The 21,280-nt window shown below is 45.3% G+C and overlaps 1 protein-coding gene across 3 annotated transcripts in view; it reads right to left on the bottom strand.

Moving 5' to 3' along the window:
* OCRL (OCRL inositol polyphosphate-5-phosphatase) overlaps positions 1–21,280 on the bottom strand; it is a 1,330,750-nt gene that overhangs the window by 485,542 nt on the left and 823,928 nt on the right. For all 3 annotated transcript variants that reach the window (XM_069612980.1, XM_069612981.1, XM_069612979.1), the window contains one exon: positions 11,497–11,607. In XM_069612980.1, the coding sequence (XP_069469081.1) occupies positions 11,497–11,607 (111 nt within the window). The remainder of the gene's footprint in view (positions 1–11,496; positions 11,608–21,280) is intronic.

Genomic DNA, 21,280 nt, shown 5'->3' on the forward strand with positions numbered 1-21,280 from the left:
AGGAAATGCTGGAAGCCTGGCGTTTACGTGAAGCCAGAAGCCGAGACGGCTGCAGCGGAAAGCTCGGTGGTGGCATGACCACAAAGCAATCATGGTGTGCATGCTGCCTGTTCAATGACGCTGACCCTACCCTACGTAGGAAGCAAGTAACAGTCCTGTTACCCATAGCAGTATTGAAAAACTGAGAAGGAGAGAGAAACTTGCATGAAGCAGACATCACGGAAAGCCAACGAGAAGCAAACGGAAGGAAGGAGACGTTATCAAGTATCTACAGGCACCAGAGATGTTCATCTGCAATACTGAAGGTAGTGGGGAGAACAGGAATACCGGGAAGCCAAAAGGGACTCGTCGTAGAATCAGAGAAACTCATCCTAGTACAAATGACGAAAGCGTAAAACTCAAGTTAATGAACTTGAACTGTCTTAATGTGCTAAAGAGAGGCATAGAAATCCCAATAATTTGAGTATCATTACCTTGGGAAGAGAGGAAATTACCACATTATCCAAGAAACAAAGAGTGGAAAATAACAGAGAGATAACTGTGAACTAAAGACCAGAAAGTTCCCTATCATAAACCTTGTAGAAGAAAGTCCATAGCAGAAAAATGTGAACTATACTTTGTGAAAGCCAAACCCCCAGAGAAGGCACTATACAAGAATATTCAGAACCCTCTAATACAGAATGAAGGATTCAGAGCAGAGCGAGGGAAATCCATATTTAAAGAGTAGAGAAAGACTACCAGTTCTGTAAGGGAGTTACAGGAACTGATACAGAAAAGAGACTATTTAAAAATTGCATATTAACAAGAACTCTAAAAGAAGGAAAGAGATGAGCAAAAGCACAACCATCAGGAGAGGGAAGTCATTCCCCTGACCCTAGTTAAACTAGTGGTAGGGTCAGTTAGGGATAGTTTTGGTCAATGGACTTATTCCGTTTGGACATTCACTGACACCGGATGAGCACCTTAGTTAGTAAGGTAGTGAACACCACATAGCGATAGGGAAAAATAGTCCTTATTCCTAGTCGTTAATGAACACATGGTTAAAATGCCCTCAGAGTGTCTGCGTCCCTCCTTCTGATGCACCAAAACTGGTATACCTCTTTGCAGAGCCAAAGTAGTTGCTCAATCTCTGGTGGAATGGGCTGTTAGATGATCAGGGACCTCCTTCCCAGCGATGGACTAACATTCGGAAATGCATAAAACAATCAATCTAGAAAGAGTCTGCTTGCTCACTGCCTTACCCAGCTTGTGAACTGTGTAGCTGATGAACTAATCATCCTGTCTAAAATATGCCATTCTTGCAATGTAAAAGTCAAGCGCCCTCTTTGTATCAAGTCTGTGCAACCTCTCTTAATCCTTGGAAGGGAGGGGAATAGAGAGCTGTTAACGTGATCTTCTGGGATAAATTAAATTCGGGCACCACCTTAGGAAGGAAGAAGGGACAAACCCTCCAAACTACTTTCTCCTTGGAGAATACTATAAATGGTGGCTTGCAGAATAGGGTGTGTAACTAATTAACCCTGTGAGCAGATGTGATAGCCACTAAGAAAATGGTTTTCCATGTTAGTAGCCTGAGAGGACAGGAATGGAGGAGTTTAAAAGGTGCTCCCATCAGGAATGCAAGTACCTAGGTCAAATCCCAGGACGGAACCAGGAAAGTAACAGTCGGAAATGTGTTTGTCAGACCCTTCAGAAACTGGCTCACAAGAAGCATCTTGAAATAAGAGCCTTGCTCTGTCTGGTTGAAGATTTACAGTGCTGCTAAATATACTTTTAACGGTAGCCACCTGCAACCCTTGAGGGGCTAGTTGGAGTAAAAAGGAAAGAACCACAGTTGTATTGCAAGAGAAATGGTCTATAGCTTCTGCTCTACACCAGCTGCAAAATGTGTTCCAACGGCAGCGGTATAGGGCTTTAGTTGCTGGTCTTCTAGCCAAAAGCAACCTTTCTAAAGATCTTCTGGGAGTTCCCAGACTTAACATCGTATCCTCTCAGAAATACGATGCAGCAGGTTCTGCGTACTGATTCCTAGATGAAGAAGACAGTGTCCCTCTTCTTAGAGTAGATCCACTCTCTGGGGAATAGGAAATGGTGGGCAAATGAACATGTCCTTATGGTCCTGGTACCACATCCTCCTGGTCCAATTCGGAGCAATCAGGATCACCTCCTGAGGACATGAGGGATGACCGGGACTGGTGGGAATGCATATAGGAGTACAAAATCCCAGTCAACCATGAACGTGTCCCTCAGAGCTCCTCTCTGAGGGAATTCACTGGAGCAGAAAATATTGGACTTCCTGCTGGAACTCGACACGAAAAGATCCTCTTGAGGGGTTCCCCAGATGGAAAAGATCTCTGGTAGGACTTCCTGAGCCAACTCCAACTCGTGGGAGATTGTGCTCGTCCTCCTCAAAGGATCACTGTTGTATTCTCTTTTGCAGCTAAATGAACAGCTGACATAACAATCCCGTTTTGTAGAGCCCAAAAAACAGAGCTGCATCACGTCCTTACACAGTGGCAGGGACAATACACCTTCTCTTTTGTTGAGGTAATGCATTGCTACAGTATTGTCTGTCATTATCAGGACTGTCTCTCCGTGTATGGAAGGCAAAAAGGCCATCAGCACCAGTCTGATCGTTCTCAGCTCTAACAGGTTTATGTGTAATATTGAATCTGCTGGGGCCAAAGCCCATTCCTCATCATATCGCTCATGTGCTCCCGCATCCGATGAGAGAAGCATCCATGACTAAAGTTAACTGTGATCAGGGATGTCATAAGGGATCCATGATCAAGACGTTGTCTTTGCAGTCCCACCACAGGAGATCCTGTACTACCTTGCCGGAACCTTAAGAAGGTCCATCATACTGCCTGAGAGCTGTGACCATTGGGATCTGAGGGACCTCATCCTTAGTCAGGCTTCCATCACCAGATAAATGCAGGATGCCATGAGACTCAGCAACCTGAGAAAATCAAATGCCAGCAGATATTGGGTGTTCTAAAACTTTATAACCATCTGATATGTTCAGCCCTCAACTTGGGAGGAGAAGCCTTCTCTGTGGAATAGTGCAGGACTGCTCCAATAAATTGGAGCTTTTGAAAAGGTGTCATCTGAGACTTCTTGAAGTTGAGGGAGAAGCCGAGTTTGTGGAGAAAGTGGCAGGTGCTGTTGAGATGTTCCAGAGGCTGTCCCGGAGAACGAGCCCTGATCAGCCAGTCGTTCAGGTAGGGAAAAATGTGAATCCCTCCTCTCGCTACCACTGCCATCAACTTGGTGAAGACCCTTGGGGCACAGGTAAACCCGAAAGGTAGCACATGAAACTGATAGTGAGTACTGCCGATGGCAAATCACAGGTACTTCCTGTGCCTGGGATAGATAGGCACATGAAAGTAAGCGTCCTGAAGATCGAGTGACACCATCCAGGCATGGAGCTCAAGGGCCTGGAGGATCTTGAATTTGTCCTTCCTGATGAACTTGTTCAAGCTCCTCAGGTCTAGTATGGGTCAGTCCTTAGTCTTACTTGGATACCAGGATGTAGGTGGAATACCAACCTTGGTTCAGTTCTGCTAAAGATACCTTTTCCATGGCACCTTTCTCCAACAAGGAGAGAATCTCCTGGAAGACAAGCAGGTCTGGGATCCGAAAAGAATGTTTGCTTGGGTGCTGCAATCTAGGGGCCGCTTGAGAAACAGAAGGCAGTACCCTTGGGCAATTGTCTGCAATGCCCATGCGTCTGCAGTAATGGTATAGCATTCTTGCAAATGCTGGGTGGATCTGTCTCCCACAGGAGTTTTGTGAGCAAATCGCTCAGAGAGGTGTTGGGGCTGCAGATGCTGCTAAGGCAGGGAGGATTCTGCTGCAAGGGGAGGTTTCCCTCCATGACCTCTTGCTGGATATGTAATCTTTGCCCTGGTCTTTGGCAAAGCTTGGCCTCTACTTCTTTGACTAAGAAAGAGTAATAGTGAAAGGACCGCCCCCTCCAACCGTGTAAGGACGGCTGTTGCTGCTGTTGGCAGATTGCTGTAGTAAATATTTAGCCGTAGCTTTGGAAGCCTGTAACGTTTCAAAGATATCCACCTTAGGACCCATCAAAGGGCATATCCAAAGATCTTACCTTAACATCTGCAGGCCTTGCAAAATCAACTCGCCCACTAGCATAGGCAAGTAGTTTCAATGAAGGAGGAGCAACATTTGCTTGGTACTCGACCTTCCCGATTTCGACAAAGACCATTAGGCGCTCACAGATACCGGAGTATGGGGATCAGCAACCTTGTCCTACGCTGGTTCAAGCCCTACCTTGCCAACCGCCAGCAGTTTGTTCAGAGGGACCAGAAAACAAGCCTTCTGTGCCTACGCCCCAAGACTATGGCACCTCCTCCCTGTCCAAGGGTGAGGTTTCTTTATAGCGGAATACCTAATGGCTTTTTGTCATAGTAAGCCACCCTTTGCTCTCTTGCTGAAGTTGTCAGTTCAGAAAACCCCTATGGTAAATGTGAGAAGTATGCCTGTAGAGATCAGGTAACTAATACCACCACTTTTGATAGTTCGAATTCCATCTTGGGTGTGAATTATAAAATCAAGAAATCACCTGTCTATTCCTTTAAACCTTCTCCTGTAGGTACATTTTATGAATAATTGAATTAGAGGGAATTTAATGATGTAAAAACGGAACAAGCACATTCGGGACTTCATGTTCTGGGGGCTCAGAGGTGCAGAACTATAATGCGCAGTTGTTTTAATGGCTCACACCTGAGCAGGACTTCAGTCGGAAGCCATGTGGGAGGCAGAGTACGTGCAGCGGGATGCAGTATAGGGGCTGAACAGACGCAAATTAACATGTCCATTACTGCTTCAGCCCATCCTCCGCGTTTCAACGATATAGACACCAACTGTGCACTTCCCTCATAGCATCTACCCCCTCACCACCGTTATATCGCTGATGCGAGAGACGCTATTCCCTGAGACACCGTACAGACCCCACCCAGATGACATCACCAAAGCAATAAACCAGCAGGCGATGGTACTTCTGGATGAGCTGTAATTATGAAAGAAACAAATGACGTCACAGCCGAGGACAACATGCATAGGTGCATTAGACACGAAGCACATATGAATCCGAGATACACAAAAACTAGGTCAAACTGCAATTAGACACAAGGAACATGCTTGCAACCACTGGGGTGGAAACATATACCCTCTTTCCGATGCTGAAACGCAAGTTACACAAGAATACATATAAAAGCTTGTTTAACGACGAACGCAACTGAAATTTGTGGCCATGTAAACCAAGATGGAGGACGCAGTCACGTTAGGTGAATAGGAGATATTGAGACGCCATAATACAGCAGAGAGACACTGTTTTGCTGAGTTGGCAGAAGAGCCAAGCTCGAACAGCACAGATCGCAAATGCACAGATTGCCAAGGTTAGCGGAGAACAACAGGTTTAAGCCAGAGCTGGAAAAATACAGATGAAGGCAGATTGCATACTATCTAAATCAATAAGGAAACAAATGTTGTAGGGAGGTCAGGTTCTCCTCAGCTCACATATGAAACTGAGGATAAAGTAACTTCAAGTCTCCAGAGGCCAGGGCGATAACACCCATGGTAAAATCAGCTAAAATTCTCATTAATTACTGAGTAGGACAATTCGAAACACCTTCTCCGCTCACGTGACTTGCAGCTGGCAGAGAAGGCCTATTCCTTAGAGCCAGACAAGAGCAGACAGAGACCTTCATTCCCACCCATCTCTTTGGGATGAAAGATACAATATAGTACTATGTTGAAAGCCAAATGTATTGGCTCGAGGCCTAGGGAATCAGGGAATGGTAACTTTGTTGGGACAGGCAGCACCTTGGGGCCGTTTTTATCACCTTCAATGCTTGCTCATGTGATGGTAACTGTCCAACCTGCCAAGGCTGAGAAGCCACCCCTGAGCAATCCCTGTCCATATTCCACGTTCACCTTAACAGTGTTGCAGAAGCCATTCATAACTCGCCCTGATGACATGTTCACCATGTATCCCTTTAGTAGGTGATCCTAGGCAGAGTTACCTAGTATCGCCGGACCAATGATAAGACTAATCCATATAGGAAATATACACTACTCTACTACTCACCGAATCATTTCCCACTAGGTTGGATCAATGTATAATTTGTTTGCAACATCATATCAAGGTAAAACTCTGTGGCAAGCGTGTGTTCTAACAATAGGAAACTGGAGCTCGCCCCATGTCCATGACTATCCCCGTTTTGTTAGAGTATGTTTGCCACACTATTGGCCTCATCTGTTTTTTGGGTGTGGCATGCTCCCTGCCTGTCCGCTGGCTACCCGAGAGGGGGGCGGTGGTCCTTCCCCAAATCGACACTGGCTGTCCAAGAGGAGAGAGGAGCTCTGCTGGTGCTGTTGCATGCGAGTCCGGTGTGTGGCATTCACCAGAGTGCAGAAGGAGCACAGCAAGCGCTAGCTAAAGGAGGCGTAAGCGAGGGAACATTACCGCAGCTGCTAGATGCCTGAGCGAGTACGATGAAGGGAGAAGGAGCAGCAGATGTATTGGAGGTGCACGAAAAGGCCGGTGAGTTTGCCTCTGCCAGGGAACCCCGGGGTGCTCCAAACCAGAACATTAACTCCCGCAAAAGGTTTTCAATACCAAGCCAATCAGGAGAAAAAGTTGATTTCTGTCTGCAAGAAGTATATAGAAAGAATGAAAAACAGATGTGTAGTTAAGTCAATGATTAATTTCAAAAGTTAAAAGAAAAGAAAAATATCTTTTCTATTAAATAGACTCACCCAAATAATTAGATTCTCTGCCAAATAGAAAGTTTTTAGATGACTGATAATGATCCTGTTTGGATCAGCTCTTCAAATTTACAAGCCTTAGTTTGTTAATTCATTCAAATTATGCAACTGTATGTAAGAGAAAGAGAAGAAGAAAAATATAGGTATTAAAAAATATGTTTTCCTAATTTTGAATGCTTTAAATATAAACATAATTAGGCATTTTTTAAAAGTTTGGAGAAAAAATAAATGCGTCATAAAGTGAAAACTTTGTCTAGGATCATTATCAGTCATCTAAAAACTTTCTATTTAGCAGAGAATATAATTATTTGGGTGAGTCTATTTAATAGAAAAGATATTTTACTTTTCTTTTCTTTTAACTTTTAAAATTAATCATTGGCTTAACAACACATCTGTTTTTCATTATTTCTATATACTTCTTGCAGACAGAAATCAACTTTATTTCTCCTGATGAACCATTGCAACTAGCAATGGGGAAACATGTGTTGAGAAAGGAAATATGCACTCTTTTGATGAGAAATAAATTATAATTTTTGTGAGAAGAATTTGTATCTGTGTGAAATTAACAAACATTTATTGAAAAAGGAAACAAAACAAAACTTTTCTTTTTAACTGCATTATGAAGTAAATGGATATTTATTTTTGACTCACCAACAGATATTTTACAAAACGTTAACTGAGTTGGCGCATTTGAGTGACAACTTCTCATTTTTCCTAAATTGTAGTAATTTGTTTGTGTAGTAGCCACGCAATTTGATGGGAATCACTCATGCTCACAACCAATCATTCTCCTTTACGAAGAAATAACAAAGAAGTTTTCTTTAATAAACAATTGAGCTGTCCCCAAGGGAAAGCTTTGCTGGCTACAAATACATTTCTTTATCTGACTGTGACCACGCCTGTATTGCTACCTTTTGACCCTACATAGACTACTTCTCTAGTAGTACTGCCTCTACTCTGCTGCACTGCTAGCACTTCTTGTGATATGCATATCTAATCATAATAGATTTGTATCGTTTACTCCCTTAACGATTGCATTATCCTGGCAGGCGCTATGTCTATTTTAACTACCAGTCGTGCCTCTAAAGCACCTTCTTGAAATCGAGGAAATGTTAGCATACATACTGCTACCTTTGTTCTCCATACTGTCAACAGTCAATTAACACATGGATAAAATGCCATCATTGAATATTTCTATGCACAAGCCCTGTTCTATAGGTGCATATATTCTACGAGGTAATGGCCTAGCTCGCCTCTATTGTGCTCGGCACCATCCTTCTGTGCCCTACCCCGTTCCTCAACACATCTGCGCCTTTCTCCACCCCCTCACCTTCTATCAATAACCTACCCCTTACCAAGATTAGTTGCAACCCTAAACTTGCCCCCTACGACCTTCATTCAACCTCTTCACCTCCAAATGTACATACTAGATTCTTACACCTATCCACAAGATCACGGTGGAGCCACACGACTACACCATCAGCCTCACCTCCCATCGCTCAAACCATAGCTGCTCGTTGGCCCACACAACCCATCAGCGGCTGTCTGAAAAACTCTAGACTAACCTCTCGTGTCCCTCAACCATGACCTAACAAACCTCAAACACCACCTAGTCTTAAACCACAAAAGTCTCTACCTATCAATCCTGAATCACTGCAGAACCATACCATCACAACCATAGCCTCACCCCCGGTCTCTCAACCTTCAACTGCTCTGTGGCCACCACAACCGATCAGAGGATATCCAAGAAACTATAGATTATCATTTTGTTTCGCCCAACCTCGACCAAACATACCACAAACACCACATTCCAACCAACAAACACTTCAAACCAAGACTGCAATTCTTCATCCCAATAGCTTACACACCCTTTCCCATTCTACCACACAACCAGCTAACGTAATCAAACTCATTGACAATATTCCTGCCAAGCCTACCAACACTAATACGATCTCCCTAAAAGGCGCTCTTACCAATGCCAGATCCATTATGGCTCATGCCTTAGACATTGCAGACGCCATAAAAACAAACAACCTTGATTTCTTAGCAGTAACGGAAACATGGCTCCATGCAGCCTCAGGCCCCCTTCTATCTTTAGCCATTCCTGAAGGCTATACCATCTATAGAAAAGATAGAACTACCACAAGAGGCGGAGGAATTGCCTTATTAGCCAAAGAATCCCTGAACATAAGAGTCACACCTAAATCACCTTTCACATCCTACAAAGTCATCACACCTATCTGCACACTTACCATCCACATCATCTATAGGCCTGCAGGCGTTATCGCCACCTTTGAAGCTATCACATCACAACACTTCTGTCACACAATATGAAACCTCATTCCAAAGCGATCATTATGGGAGATTTCAATCTAGGTCTGCATGACCCTCTAGACTCTCATCCAAGTCTCCTAACTAACACAATTGAAGCCTTAGGATTCACACAAAGAATCACTGCCCCCACTCGCTCAGGCGCACTCTAGATTGGTTAGCTGATACAAACTGCACCACTAATATTCTATCCAACACCCCATCACTTTGGTCCGATCACAACATCATCACCTTCACCACTATCATCACCACTAACAACTTGACACAACCTTTACCAACCACTATAGCCCCTTCTAGAAATTCTAAAATCATCATCAGAGATAACATGCAACATTACTCACTCCGATCCTTGATCCATCTCATTCGGATAGTAGCCCGTCAATCTTGGTCAGCCAATATAATGAAACTATGCTGGCAGCCATCAAAAAAATTGCTCCGCTAAAAAATAAAAATAAAATAAACCACCAGTACACAACATCCCTTGGTTCACCCCCGAACTCAAAGCCCTGCATGCCCTAAAAAGATCATGTGAAAACAAATGGCTCAAATCGCCAACTCATGCAAATAAAAGCCAATTCCAATCTTTAGCCAACAAGTATAAGAACGAAATCATTAAATCCAAAAGTGAAGTCTACAATCAGAGAATATCCAATGCCCAATCAAATTCCAGAGAGTTATTTACCATTCTACATGAACTAGAGTCCTCAGCACCTACCCGAGACCATACAATTAAAGATGAACTATGGTGCACTAATATTCAGAACGCCCTTGCTGACAAAATCTCACTATTACAACAAAAAATAGAACAAAAAAAATCCCAAATCAAGCCTACTCTAACCCCATCGACCACACATACCCCTCCGGGTATCACTGAGACAACTAAATTTACATTCTCCCCACTTACAACTACAGATACAATCAACATCATCAAAAGTTTAAAGCCATCGAGGTGCAAAGGCGATATCTGGCATGCAACCTTGGTAAAAGACAGCACAGTCAAATTGGCACCCTTTGTTACCAGCCTTATTAACAATAGATGTCCATCTAATTCAGTCCCTCAACGACCTCAAATCAGCATGGGCTCTACCCTTGCTCAAAAAAACCACCCTAAATCCTAACATTCCCACCAATTTTCGTCCTATTACCACAGGTCCCTTTTTACTTAAAATACTTGATCGTGCAGACTATCTGCAGATCCAAAAATTCCTGGAAGATGATCACCTATTAGGCCTAAGACAATCTGGTTTCTTTTTTTATTTTTATTTATTGTGTCATAGCCATATACAAAAACCATATAATACTTATGACTTTAAACACAATCTGGCTCCAGGCCCGGCCATGGCACCATGGTTTGAAAACACATAATTGGGAAACTGCGTCAATGTGTTTTTTAATCACAGAGACTAAACAAGTGTTTTGCAGGCTCTAAAGTATCATAGGGTGTTTTAGTGATTCCAATGCAGCATCGAAGGCTGCCAGGCTGGTAAACAATTTGGCACTAAAAAATTGTGCTTCACGTTTTAAATGATACAGTCGCCAATGACCGCTCACTATGCCTAAAGCTTCACAATGGTTTCTTGACTTGCATACAGTGTGGCAAATGAAGAAAACATTACCCATATTTGGACGGTGCAGTGTCTGCTGTTATCTCAGCTTGTCCCATGCCAAGTAATGGGTGTCAAACATTTTAGCTTGAACGCCCATGATTTCCGTTGTGGGTGTCCTGTGCCCCTCATACATTACGGGTCACGAACAGTATTGTCTGGCAGCTATTGGTGAGAAATAGTGCTGGAGGGGAGTCTTTGGACTTTGTTGATGTGATTGCACTGCTGAACCTGGGCTCAAAATTGGCTATAGTGTGTCATAAATCCAATACCGAGATGAAGACCACAGTCTTTTCGGTTAAGCATCTTCAGGTACCTGAGAGCTCCCACGTCATCCTGTGTGGCTTTGTTCCATCTATGCATACACTTTTCAGCTAGTCCAATAAAACGTATCAAAATCTGCGAAATGTGTGCTTTTAAAACTGGACCAAAACAGCATCTAACTTTTATTTACCATTCTGCCATACAAAGTGATTCATGTAGGTTTCCTTCAGTTTGCCTCACAAGAAGGCTATTCACTTTAATGACTCTTGTGTACATTGTCCCCAAGCCAATGTTAAACGTTTTTACATTTAAAGCTCATTCCATGTATGGTCATTATGTATTTCTTAGAATTCAATCAATGCTGTGAGTGTGTCACTGAAACCTCAGGGAGAAAATATCACAAAAATGTATTTTAACACAAGGATTTATGACACTGTATGTGCTTGCTGCTTTGTTTTAAGGCATGTATTGCCAGATTAAGATGGTGAAGCAAAAATTCTCTCACCTCTCGCCTGCTGAGGGACAAGGAGGGTAAAAAGTCATTTTCCATTCTGTCCATCATACGCACAATGTCTTCAAACACTTTCCTGTACCGCCGGTCATCCACAACCTTAACCTGAAATGGTGCAATTTAAATATGATTAATATTCTCTTGAAATCATGCGTGTCAATACCAATCAATGTGCTGCTTCATCACAAAAATGGACTGTAAAGTACCTATTTGTTAACTAGTGAACTCAGATTATACATATATTTTACATGGTGAATCAATGGTACATTTATTAATACAATAAAACATTTATGGGCACAGTCACTTTGTAAAAGGCTAGCATTCCTGTCAAGGTTAAGGAAAAGCAGACATTTTTTACACCAAAAAGCACATTTAAAAAAAGTTCCTTTTATCAGATTCGTAAAATGGAAACAGGTCCATCTAAAACAATGAACCTAGGAGGAGGGCCCTAGATAATACAGAGCAAGGAACAAAGTGGGCCAATACTTCTAATGCAATAACAAAAAGGAACCTTGTTAGTGTAGAGAGAAAGAAATCTGTACAGTCATCATACCAACTCTGATGAACCAATGATAATATTGAGAGAATGCACAAAAAACTACAATCCATAGGTACACAATTGTCGTTGAAGAAACTGAAATGAGAACAAAAAGTACAATACATTTTATAGGCAATGGTCAAAGTAAACATAGTATATTATACTTTTCACCAATTCAGTGTAAATCACAAACAATCTTAAGCAATTTAGTTAAAAAAATATAAAGTGCAACAAGAAAATTACTTCCAACATGTTTAAAGTGCTTGTGGAGAAACTATATTAAAGAAAAAGTTAAATGTACACTGCTAAAATGTAGGTGATACAAAAACCAAATATATGCCAATAAATGATACAATTCATGACAACTGCGAGAAAGGTCATGACAATATATTGTGTCCAGATATTCTGTGGCTCATGACAGGACTGTTCCCAACATGTTTCAATGCTTAAAATTGCTGTAGGATTTTCCTCAGGAGCTAGATCATCAATAGGTGGTGTATAAAAGCCAGCACTCTCCAGCACAACACATAAATGGTGTGGAATAATCCAAAACATGTGGTGTAAAAATAGATAAAGATGCAAATGTGTAATTGGATGTAGCTCTCTAAACACTATGGTTTTCATTATTTGAAATAGTAAAGACAAATAATCTTTCACTCAACTCACAACTGAGGATATGGTTGAATTATTCCTATAGCGAAAATATGTTGGGCAGTTGCAGTCTTCTATTTTCTTTAATTTGAGACAAGGGCCTAAAGGAGAACAGAGTAAAATACCACAATGTACATGGCAACGCAAAAAATAATGGCCCCCAACCCTCACACTCACCTTCCCCACACCGTCTGAAATGTTTGGGTCAGCCCCTTGCGTTGTCCAACCTCCTCTCCAAAGACATGCACCTATTCACCTCTGCAGTCCAATGGCAGAGCCGAGGGCGCTCCGCCGACCCCCCACATTGCTGCAATGATCTTTTTATCAGTTCAACTGTTAGAGATAAAAACACATTCTCAGATTTCATTAACCCTGCTTCTCCCCACATCCCAAGCAGCGCTAGCTTGGGGTCCAAATATATTTCCCCCAAAAAACTTTAATTTGCTCACATTTCCAGGAAGGAGATTAGCTTCAAGGGGTGAGCATTTCAGAACCTCTTCTAGGTATGGAAACTGAAATTCCATAGTGTGAGCGAGTTGCACGTGCTCTCTTCCCCATAGTCCATACATGTCTTGCAGTGTCCTGAATGGAGTCGCCGCTCCTGCACCAGAGCGCATAGGGCTAGTATACCATGCTCTTCCCAGCTGCTAATGCATTCCATTTTCCATAGCTGAGGCAGGTGAGCATTGTTCCATAGGGGTTGGTCCACTGTCAGTCTGCCCCCCACCCTATGTGTTTGTGTGCAGCAGACCATTCCTGTCGAGTATGTTGTAGCATTGGTGGGAGGACCATCTTCCCCCTCCCGCCCCTGTACAGTACTTGTGAATGCACCGTCCCCCTATTCCAACCCTTTTCAATTGCAATGTGGGGAAGTATGGGGTCTTCGTGCAACTAGTCATTCACTGCACCCAATTGTATGGCCCAACAGTATCGCTGGAGATTGGGCAGGTTAATTCCTCCCTACCAAACTGAGTGCAGCAACGCTCGGAGGGAAATAAGTGGCTGCTTTCTACCCTCCCCAATAACAACCCACGAAGGATAAACTCAATATTGGTGAAGACCCAGGTGGGAACCGGGAGTGTAGCATTTTGTAGCACATACAAAAACCTAGGAAGTATTAACATTTTGAAGAGAGCCGGCTTATCCGGTAATGTCAACGGAAGAGATTGCCAGTGCACTGTGTCTAGAGCAAATCTGTCCATCACAGGGTCGAAATTCAGCTGGGGAAAGTCCGAGGAGCACAGGCTCATGCGAATGCCCAAATACTTGAAGTCTGGGGTCGAAATCGATAAGGGCAGTCCAGCAGGATGGGCAATCGCCTCCATGTATCGGGAAAATAAATTACTTCTGCCAGTTTATTTTGAGCCCGCTAAACCCTTAATAGTCCACGAGTATCGCAGTCACTACAGGACAGAAGAGCAAAGGGTTGCTCATGTAAATCAACAGGTCATCAGTATATAACGAAACCCGCTCCCCTCTCACCCACAACCTCCCTCCCCCCAAGGCCATTTAACCCCTCCCCCAATCTGGATCCACTCGAAGTTTAATTGCAAGTGGCTCTATGGCCAGGGTGAATATCAAGGGCGAGAGAGGGCACCACTTTCTCATTCCCCTCCCCAGGGAAAAGGTCCTGGAGGATATCCTGTTGACTCTAACAGTTGTGTCAGGGGAGTTATAGAGCAGGCAAATCCAAGTTAAGAAATTCTCCCTGAACCCCATGAGGCTCATTATCTCCCATAGGATATCCCAGCGGACAGAGTCAAAAGCTTTCCACAGATAGAAGCGTCAACAGATCATGTATCAGAGAAGCTTGACTTAGAGCGAATTGCATCCTCCGGAAGTTCATGCGTGTGGATCTAGAAGGCATGAAACCACATTGGTCCGGATAAATCCGAGAACCTATACCCCCCTGCCCCAGTATACAGTTAGCCAGAACCTGCACCAAGATCTTTCCCTCCCAGTTAATAAGTGATATCGGCATATAAGAGGCGCACCGTTCAGGCGGTTTCCCCGTGTTTAGGTAGGACAACTAGGTAAGCTTTCCCAAGGTCAGGGGAAAGCTGCCTGTCTTGCCTGCATTGTGTGAATAGGTGATGTGGAGGTCCGCTAACAAGGTCCCCCAACCGCTTTCACATCCCCACAGGGAAGCCATTGAGTCCAGGGGTTTTCCCAGCCTGCAACTGGGAAAAAAAGCAATGGCGATTTCTTCTTCAGTAATGTCTGCTTCCAGGCCCAATGCCTGCTGTGCCGTGAAACTTGGGAGGATCACCGAGTCAAGGACGTTCAGCCCATCAGCTGCAGAGAACTCATGTGGAGGTTGATACAGAGCATCATAAAATGAGGCAACTGTCCCTGCAATTTCGGCATCTTCTGTTACCACCTCTCCAGAACTACCCTGTATATCCCATACATATTCATTCCCCCTCTAGCGCCGCTCCACCTACGCCAACATCTTCCCTGCTGTGTCTCCAGATTTGTGAATCCGACTGTGTACGGCCCAATGCGCCAGTCTGGTGTTGTCCAAGGCCAGTTGCGCAGCAACTCCTGTGCTGTAGACAAAGCCTCCTGTGAAGACGGGGACCCTGAGGAAAGAAATTCCTCTTTGGCCCACGTGGAAGCTAGTTCTGCCTGCTCTATGTGTTTGCTGTATACACCTCGCCGACACCAGCGAGAGTGCCTCCCCTCTGAGTACTACTTTATAGCCCTCCCACAGAGTGACTGGGCAGTCAACTGTACCGTCGTGAATTGTAAAGTAAGTCTTTGTGCGGCACAATCCCTCAGTGACCTCAGGGAAGCCTAATTAGTATGTGTTGGGACGCCATATCGCTGTGGGCTTAGTACCCCCACATTTGAGTTCTGTAAGTAGTGGAGAGTAGCCGAGATTCCCCTGGCCAGAAATCTTGCATAGAGAAGTCTATGAGCGATACTACGTGGGATGAAAAAGTAGTCGATTTGTGATATAGAGGTGTGCACCCCAGAGAAGAATGAGTACCCCTGCTCAGATGCATTCAGCATGCTTCATGCATCTACCAAACCCACTGACGTGGCGAAGGAGCACAGCTTGATGGGGACGGGGGAAAGGGGTGGGCGGCGGTGCGTAAATGGCCACTATACCCCAGGTGGCCCCCCGCAGTTCTCCCTTCACCAAGACTAATCACCCCCGCGGGTCAGAGCAAACATCTGAGATTGAAGGGGATCCTTTTACATACTAGTATTAACGTGCCCCATGATCCCCTTCGGAAATCAGCATGGAAGGCCCGTTTATAGTTAAGTTTGAGCAAAGAATCTGCATTCTGTCCCGGCTAAATGTGTTTGTTAGGGGTGCAATGTCTGGTGTGCATCTATTGAGAAACTGTGACACCAGTTTCCTCTTTATGCTGGAGCACAACCCATTCACATTCCATGATAATAGTGAGACACGACCCTCATGTGCCATCGCCTTTGAGAATTTGTCTTGGAGGACAAGCCCTGCGAAACGTCATCCCCATCCCTGCTTCTAGCAGATCACCACATCCTCTTTCCACCACCACCTCCCTTAGATGTTTCAAGCAAGATAAACAAACGAAATGCAACAACCAAGGAAATTTCCCAAATACCCACACCCTATGCATCCCCTGCAAACACCTGTTGCCCGTATACCATGATAAACTTACACGAGAGAACAATGTCACCAATGTGCGGGTGACCATCAAACAGCTTGTGCGGGCCCCAGTCCTGCGCCAGGCACAACCTATGGACAGTGGCCCCAGTAACGAGAACAGCTATATTTGAACAGACGCCCTACTAACAGTTAGGTCAGCCGTTGCCCTCCATCTCCTGAGTGTCATCTTTGCCTGCCTGTTGCTCCACAGAAGTACTCAAACAAGACCGGAGACGAGTCTTGTGCAGTCTCTGGCCTTGGCCTCTCCTGTGGGGATCTGGGCCCCGGGCCGGGCAGCACCTGTGTCTCTTAGCCAGTTTCAAGCCTCCCTGGGGTTGTTCAAGAGGTGAACCTTTCCACCACAGTACACCTTGACCTATGCAGGGAAGAGGAGGACATATTTAATGCCTTGCAACATCAGTTTCTTCTTTACAGAATCATAGGATTGGCAAGCCCTTTGTACCTCCCTGGTGTAATCCACGAAGAATCCTATTCGGTAGACATTGTAAGTAATTGGGCCATTGGTTCACGCCATTTGCAGCAGAGTGTCCCGGGTGTCTCTAATATAAAAAATGGTGCAATTTTTTATTGGGGTGTTCCAGGAACAGGACGACCCGCCAGGATTCTGTGGGCCCTCTCTATGGAGAAGAATTGTGAGAGCCTTTTTTCGGTGCAAACAGTTCCACCAGCCACTGTTCCAGAAACAGCTCCATGCTGAGCCCTTCATCCTTTTCCAGCACTCCCAGGTTGCAAAGATTGTTCGCCATGATCTCCCCTCACTATCTTCCGCCCTGCTTTCCAGTTGAGTAAGGTTGTGAGACTGCTGCCAGCTGCTTCTCCATGTGTCTCAGGGCATCTTTGGAATCAGTTATGCGTTGCTCTGCTTCTCGTACTCTTGAAGCAAGTTTGTGATGGCCATGCCGAAAGAAGGACACTTCCGATGTAAGGCCATCGTTTTTTTCTTTAACAAAAGATCTGTACGCACCTATGGCATTCGCAATGTCAGTAAGGGAAATCTCCGAGTCTGGTGCTGTTGCCCCCATGCCCGCCGCTGTCAGGGTATGAGATGCGGGGGAGAGGGGTCCACTTACTGTGTATTGGTCCATCTCGTTTTGGAGACCCGCCTTCCACAGTTTTTCTTTAGCCATGGCACTACACTCGGCAAGCCCAGGGAGCCAACCCGTCCTGCCAGTCCTTCCACGCCTGACAGCCACTGATGTGCATGCTCTCGATTGTTTGGTGGAAGAGGGTCCAATGCGATTTGCCAACAGTGACCAAGCTATAACCCTCCTCTGCAGTTGTAGTTTAGCCCTTGAAAGAGAGCTCACTGCCTGCCTCATGTCCCACTCTGATCCTGTTGACCAGTACACTGTCATAGTACGGTTTGCCTGCTTGCGCCGAACTGGGGTGGGTAAGGGGGTGAGAATGGGGACCCCACTGGTCAGGGTGCGCCTATAGTCACCTTCTAGTAATGGTGACTGTCCCAGGAGATCTGGATGCACCTATGGCGCTCATAATGCTAGTGAGGGAAATCTGCGAGTCTGGTGCTGTGGCCCTCCCCCCATGTCTGCCGCATTTGGGGCATGAGACGTGGAGGGGGTGAGGGTGTCCACTTACTGTGTATTGGTCCATCTTGTTTTGGAGACCTGCCTTTCACAGATTTTATTTAGCCATGGCGCTGCACTTGACAAGCCCAGGTATCCGACCTGTCCCCCGCTAGGCCTTCCGCACCCGACCAACCCCAATGTGCGTGCTCCTGGGTGTTTGGTGGAAAAGGGCCCAATGTGATGTGCCCACAGTGACCAAGCGATAACCCTCCTTCACAGTTATAGTTTAGCCCTTCAAAGAGAGCTCACTGGCTGTCTCATGTCCCACTCTGATTCTGTTGACCAGCACACCTTCAAAGTGCGGTTTGCATGCTTGCGCCGGATTGGAGGGGTTAACATGGGGACCTCACCCCTCAGGGGGTGCCAACCATCACATTCTAGTACTGGTGATAGTCCCAGGAGGTAGGAGCACACCCCAGCACACATACAGTACTCATGGATTCTTCTCCCACACTCGTTTATTGCAGAGCGCGCTGCCCTATGGCTCGCTGAGACTTCTGCTGTCCCCAAGTGCCCTCACGCCTAGGTGTGCGCTGAGCTTAGCGGGTCGCAAGTCCTTTCACTGTGTCATCTACTGCACCTGGTCGGCATGGCGCTCACTGCCGAGGCCCATTTCATTGTACCTTCTCTTCAGAGACCGTGCGCTGGTGTTCCCAGCGAGCTCCAAGCTGTTCGACGGGTTTCTCCCTTTGGTACCAGCACTTTTTTTCACTGCAGCACAGCTGCGGGCTGGTTTCCGTGGGGGACTGAGACCGTCACCGTGCCCACCTGAAGCCAGCTGGCCTCGCTGGCTGCCCTGCCACGATGGTGCCTGCCAAGGATCTATCGGCCCAAGGCTCCCGGACACTGATTTCTTTAAAAAAAAAAATGAGCCAGATGAAGCAGATTCTTTCCACAGGGTCTGCATTGTCCTCGGATTAAGAGGCAGTGACCACCAACTAGGATGTAGATTCAGTGACAAACCACAAAAAAAGGTTAACTAAATATCATAATGACCTTGACTGTAATTTTCTTTAATATTCTTGTCTAAAACCAAAGAAGCAAATAAAGGTGTCCAATCTCCTTTGGTCACCCACTTTGGAAGTGGGTACTGCTCATAATGGCCTTATGAATCTGTAAGGTTATTCTTCAGATTCTTGTATTCTGGACTCCTCCACTATGCAGGACAAAACCTCTCCAGATTACCCTCCCATTGACGTTCCTACTAATAACAGCGGTCATGACTCATATTGTGAACTGTTATGACACAAGGGGGCTCAGTATAGTAGTGGTGGCTTGACATGTCGTGATGCAATTTAGGCTTTCTGACAATAAACCCCTCAAGAGTACAAAAGGACAGATTGAGGTGAGTATTGGCCGAAAATATGGTACACCCTGGTACTCCAACAGCTGGCTGCAAGAAAAATTAACCAGATATTAACATGTGGGTTAAAGCAATGGACTCTCCAAAGCAAGATACTGAACTGATACTGACAAACAAGAAAATCAGACTGGGACTGAATAGTTCCAAGTTAGATTGGTGAGTACCTTGAAAACAAGAAAAGTAACTTACCAGGAGTGCAGAAATAGCAAGAAAGTAAGAAACAAATAGACTTGTGCTTACCAAATGAGTGAGCTGGATTGGTGTTGCAGGAGAATTGGAAATGGAGTGGCAGTCCGGGAAAAACAATGTTTTGTTTTCCTATACCCGCCGGCACGAGGACGCCTAAAGAGTTAACTGATCCGGGCGCCGTTGCGCTGGTGTCCTTGGATCCTTGCGCTGATGCGCCAATGTCCTTTGGTCCTTGCGCCGATACGCGACTGTCCTGAATGTTCCAAAAGTGTCTGACAGTTCCAGAAAGAAGATATGACACAGGTAAGACTCAAGAGACGAGATGTATGCAGTCCGTGGGTTTTCCGATTGTAACGACAAGCAGGTAAGACTTGTGAAATGAGATAACTGCAGTTCGTGGACGTTCCGGGTCTGGTTTGAGCAGGTAAGACTTGAGGGATTAGACAAATGCAGTCCGTGGCCGTTCCAGGTCTGGTATGAGCAGGTAAGACTTGAGGGATTAGACGAATGCAGTCCGTGGCCGTTCCGGGTCTGGTATGAGCAGGTAAGACTTGAGGGATTAGACGAATGCAGTCTGTAGACGTTCCGGGTCTGGTATGAGCAGGTAAGACTTGACTTGAGAGCAATGGCAAGAAGGAAGTAAGAAAGGTCACAAGGCGGGTTAGGGATTCAAGGAGGCAAGAAGACAAGGTACATGGTACGTAGCTTTGAAAACAGACAAATTCAGAAGCGCCGCCGTGCGAGGGGGCGCGGCTTAAGTACTGGTCACCTGACCGTACGCACAGGACGGCGCCGTAGGCCTGAGTACCTACGCGAATACCATGGCCGCCAGCGTTTCCATGGCAACCCATAGCGTTCTGTAAAAGGACGTGCCAGAAACTATGCAGCATGGTTCTGAGGCTTAGCAGACCACCCCGATTTGGGACCAAAAATGTTTGCTTCCCTGGGGTTACTAGGTAGTTTGTTATTGCGCAAGCTCCGTCTATGTTGATCCAACGAGGCATTCAATGGAACCCTGACAGTGAACATAGCCAGACCTCAAATGGAGAAAGTCACTACTAACAACTCTACATCATGTTCATCATAGGTCAATCAGGTGGTTAAAAGATTTTGGTGGGATCAACCAATAGCAATTTATTCAACACTATGCATTGGGAGCGAACCGACCACTTTATTATCTTGAACTGGGGCAACATCTTAAACATGCTATATACAATTCCATGTTGGCGCGCAATCAAATCTGGCGATATTGATCTACTGCACTTTGTCCAGGACAATCGTGCAGATGGAGTAATTACTTAAGGCATATACCCTAGTGGTAATACCCACCCTTCAAAGGATTATATCGCCATTAGTACCCCGGCACGTCGTACCGGGGTACTAAGAGCAACTTTTCTCAAGTCGAGAATTGGCACTGCAACCGTTTCTCGACTTGAGAAAAAACAAATGGCTGCCAGGGATCGGGGAGAAGGGACTACATTTGGCCCTTTATGCCTTTCCATGGCGGCTTTTAAAACAAATGTTTAATAAAAATGTAATCAAACAAAATGGCCACCATGGAAAGGGCAAAGGGACTACACGGAGTCCCTTCTCCCTTTCCATGCAGGCATTTACGGAAAGAACTCCGGGACGCGGCAGTGCTGGAGCCTTCTTGGGCATGTAAGGCCCGGGGAAGAGGACCAATGAGCTTGCTTTTTACAAGCTCATTGACCCTCGCTGGGTACTTTTTACCAGTAATGCTCTTTACATGGATTCTTCTCCCACAGATTCTGCATCTTGATAGATATCCA

Source organism: Ambystoma mexicanum, chromosome 5p, assembly GCF_040938575.1.
Source record: "Ambystoma mexicanum isolate Mex_15411 chromosome 5p, UKY_AmexF1_1, whole genome shotgun sequence".
Taxonomy (NCBI): Eukaryota; Metazoa; Chordata; class Amphibia; order Caudata; family Ambystomatidae; genus Ambystoma; species Ambystoma mexicanum.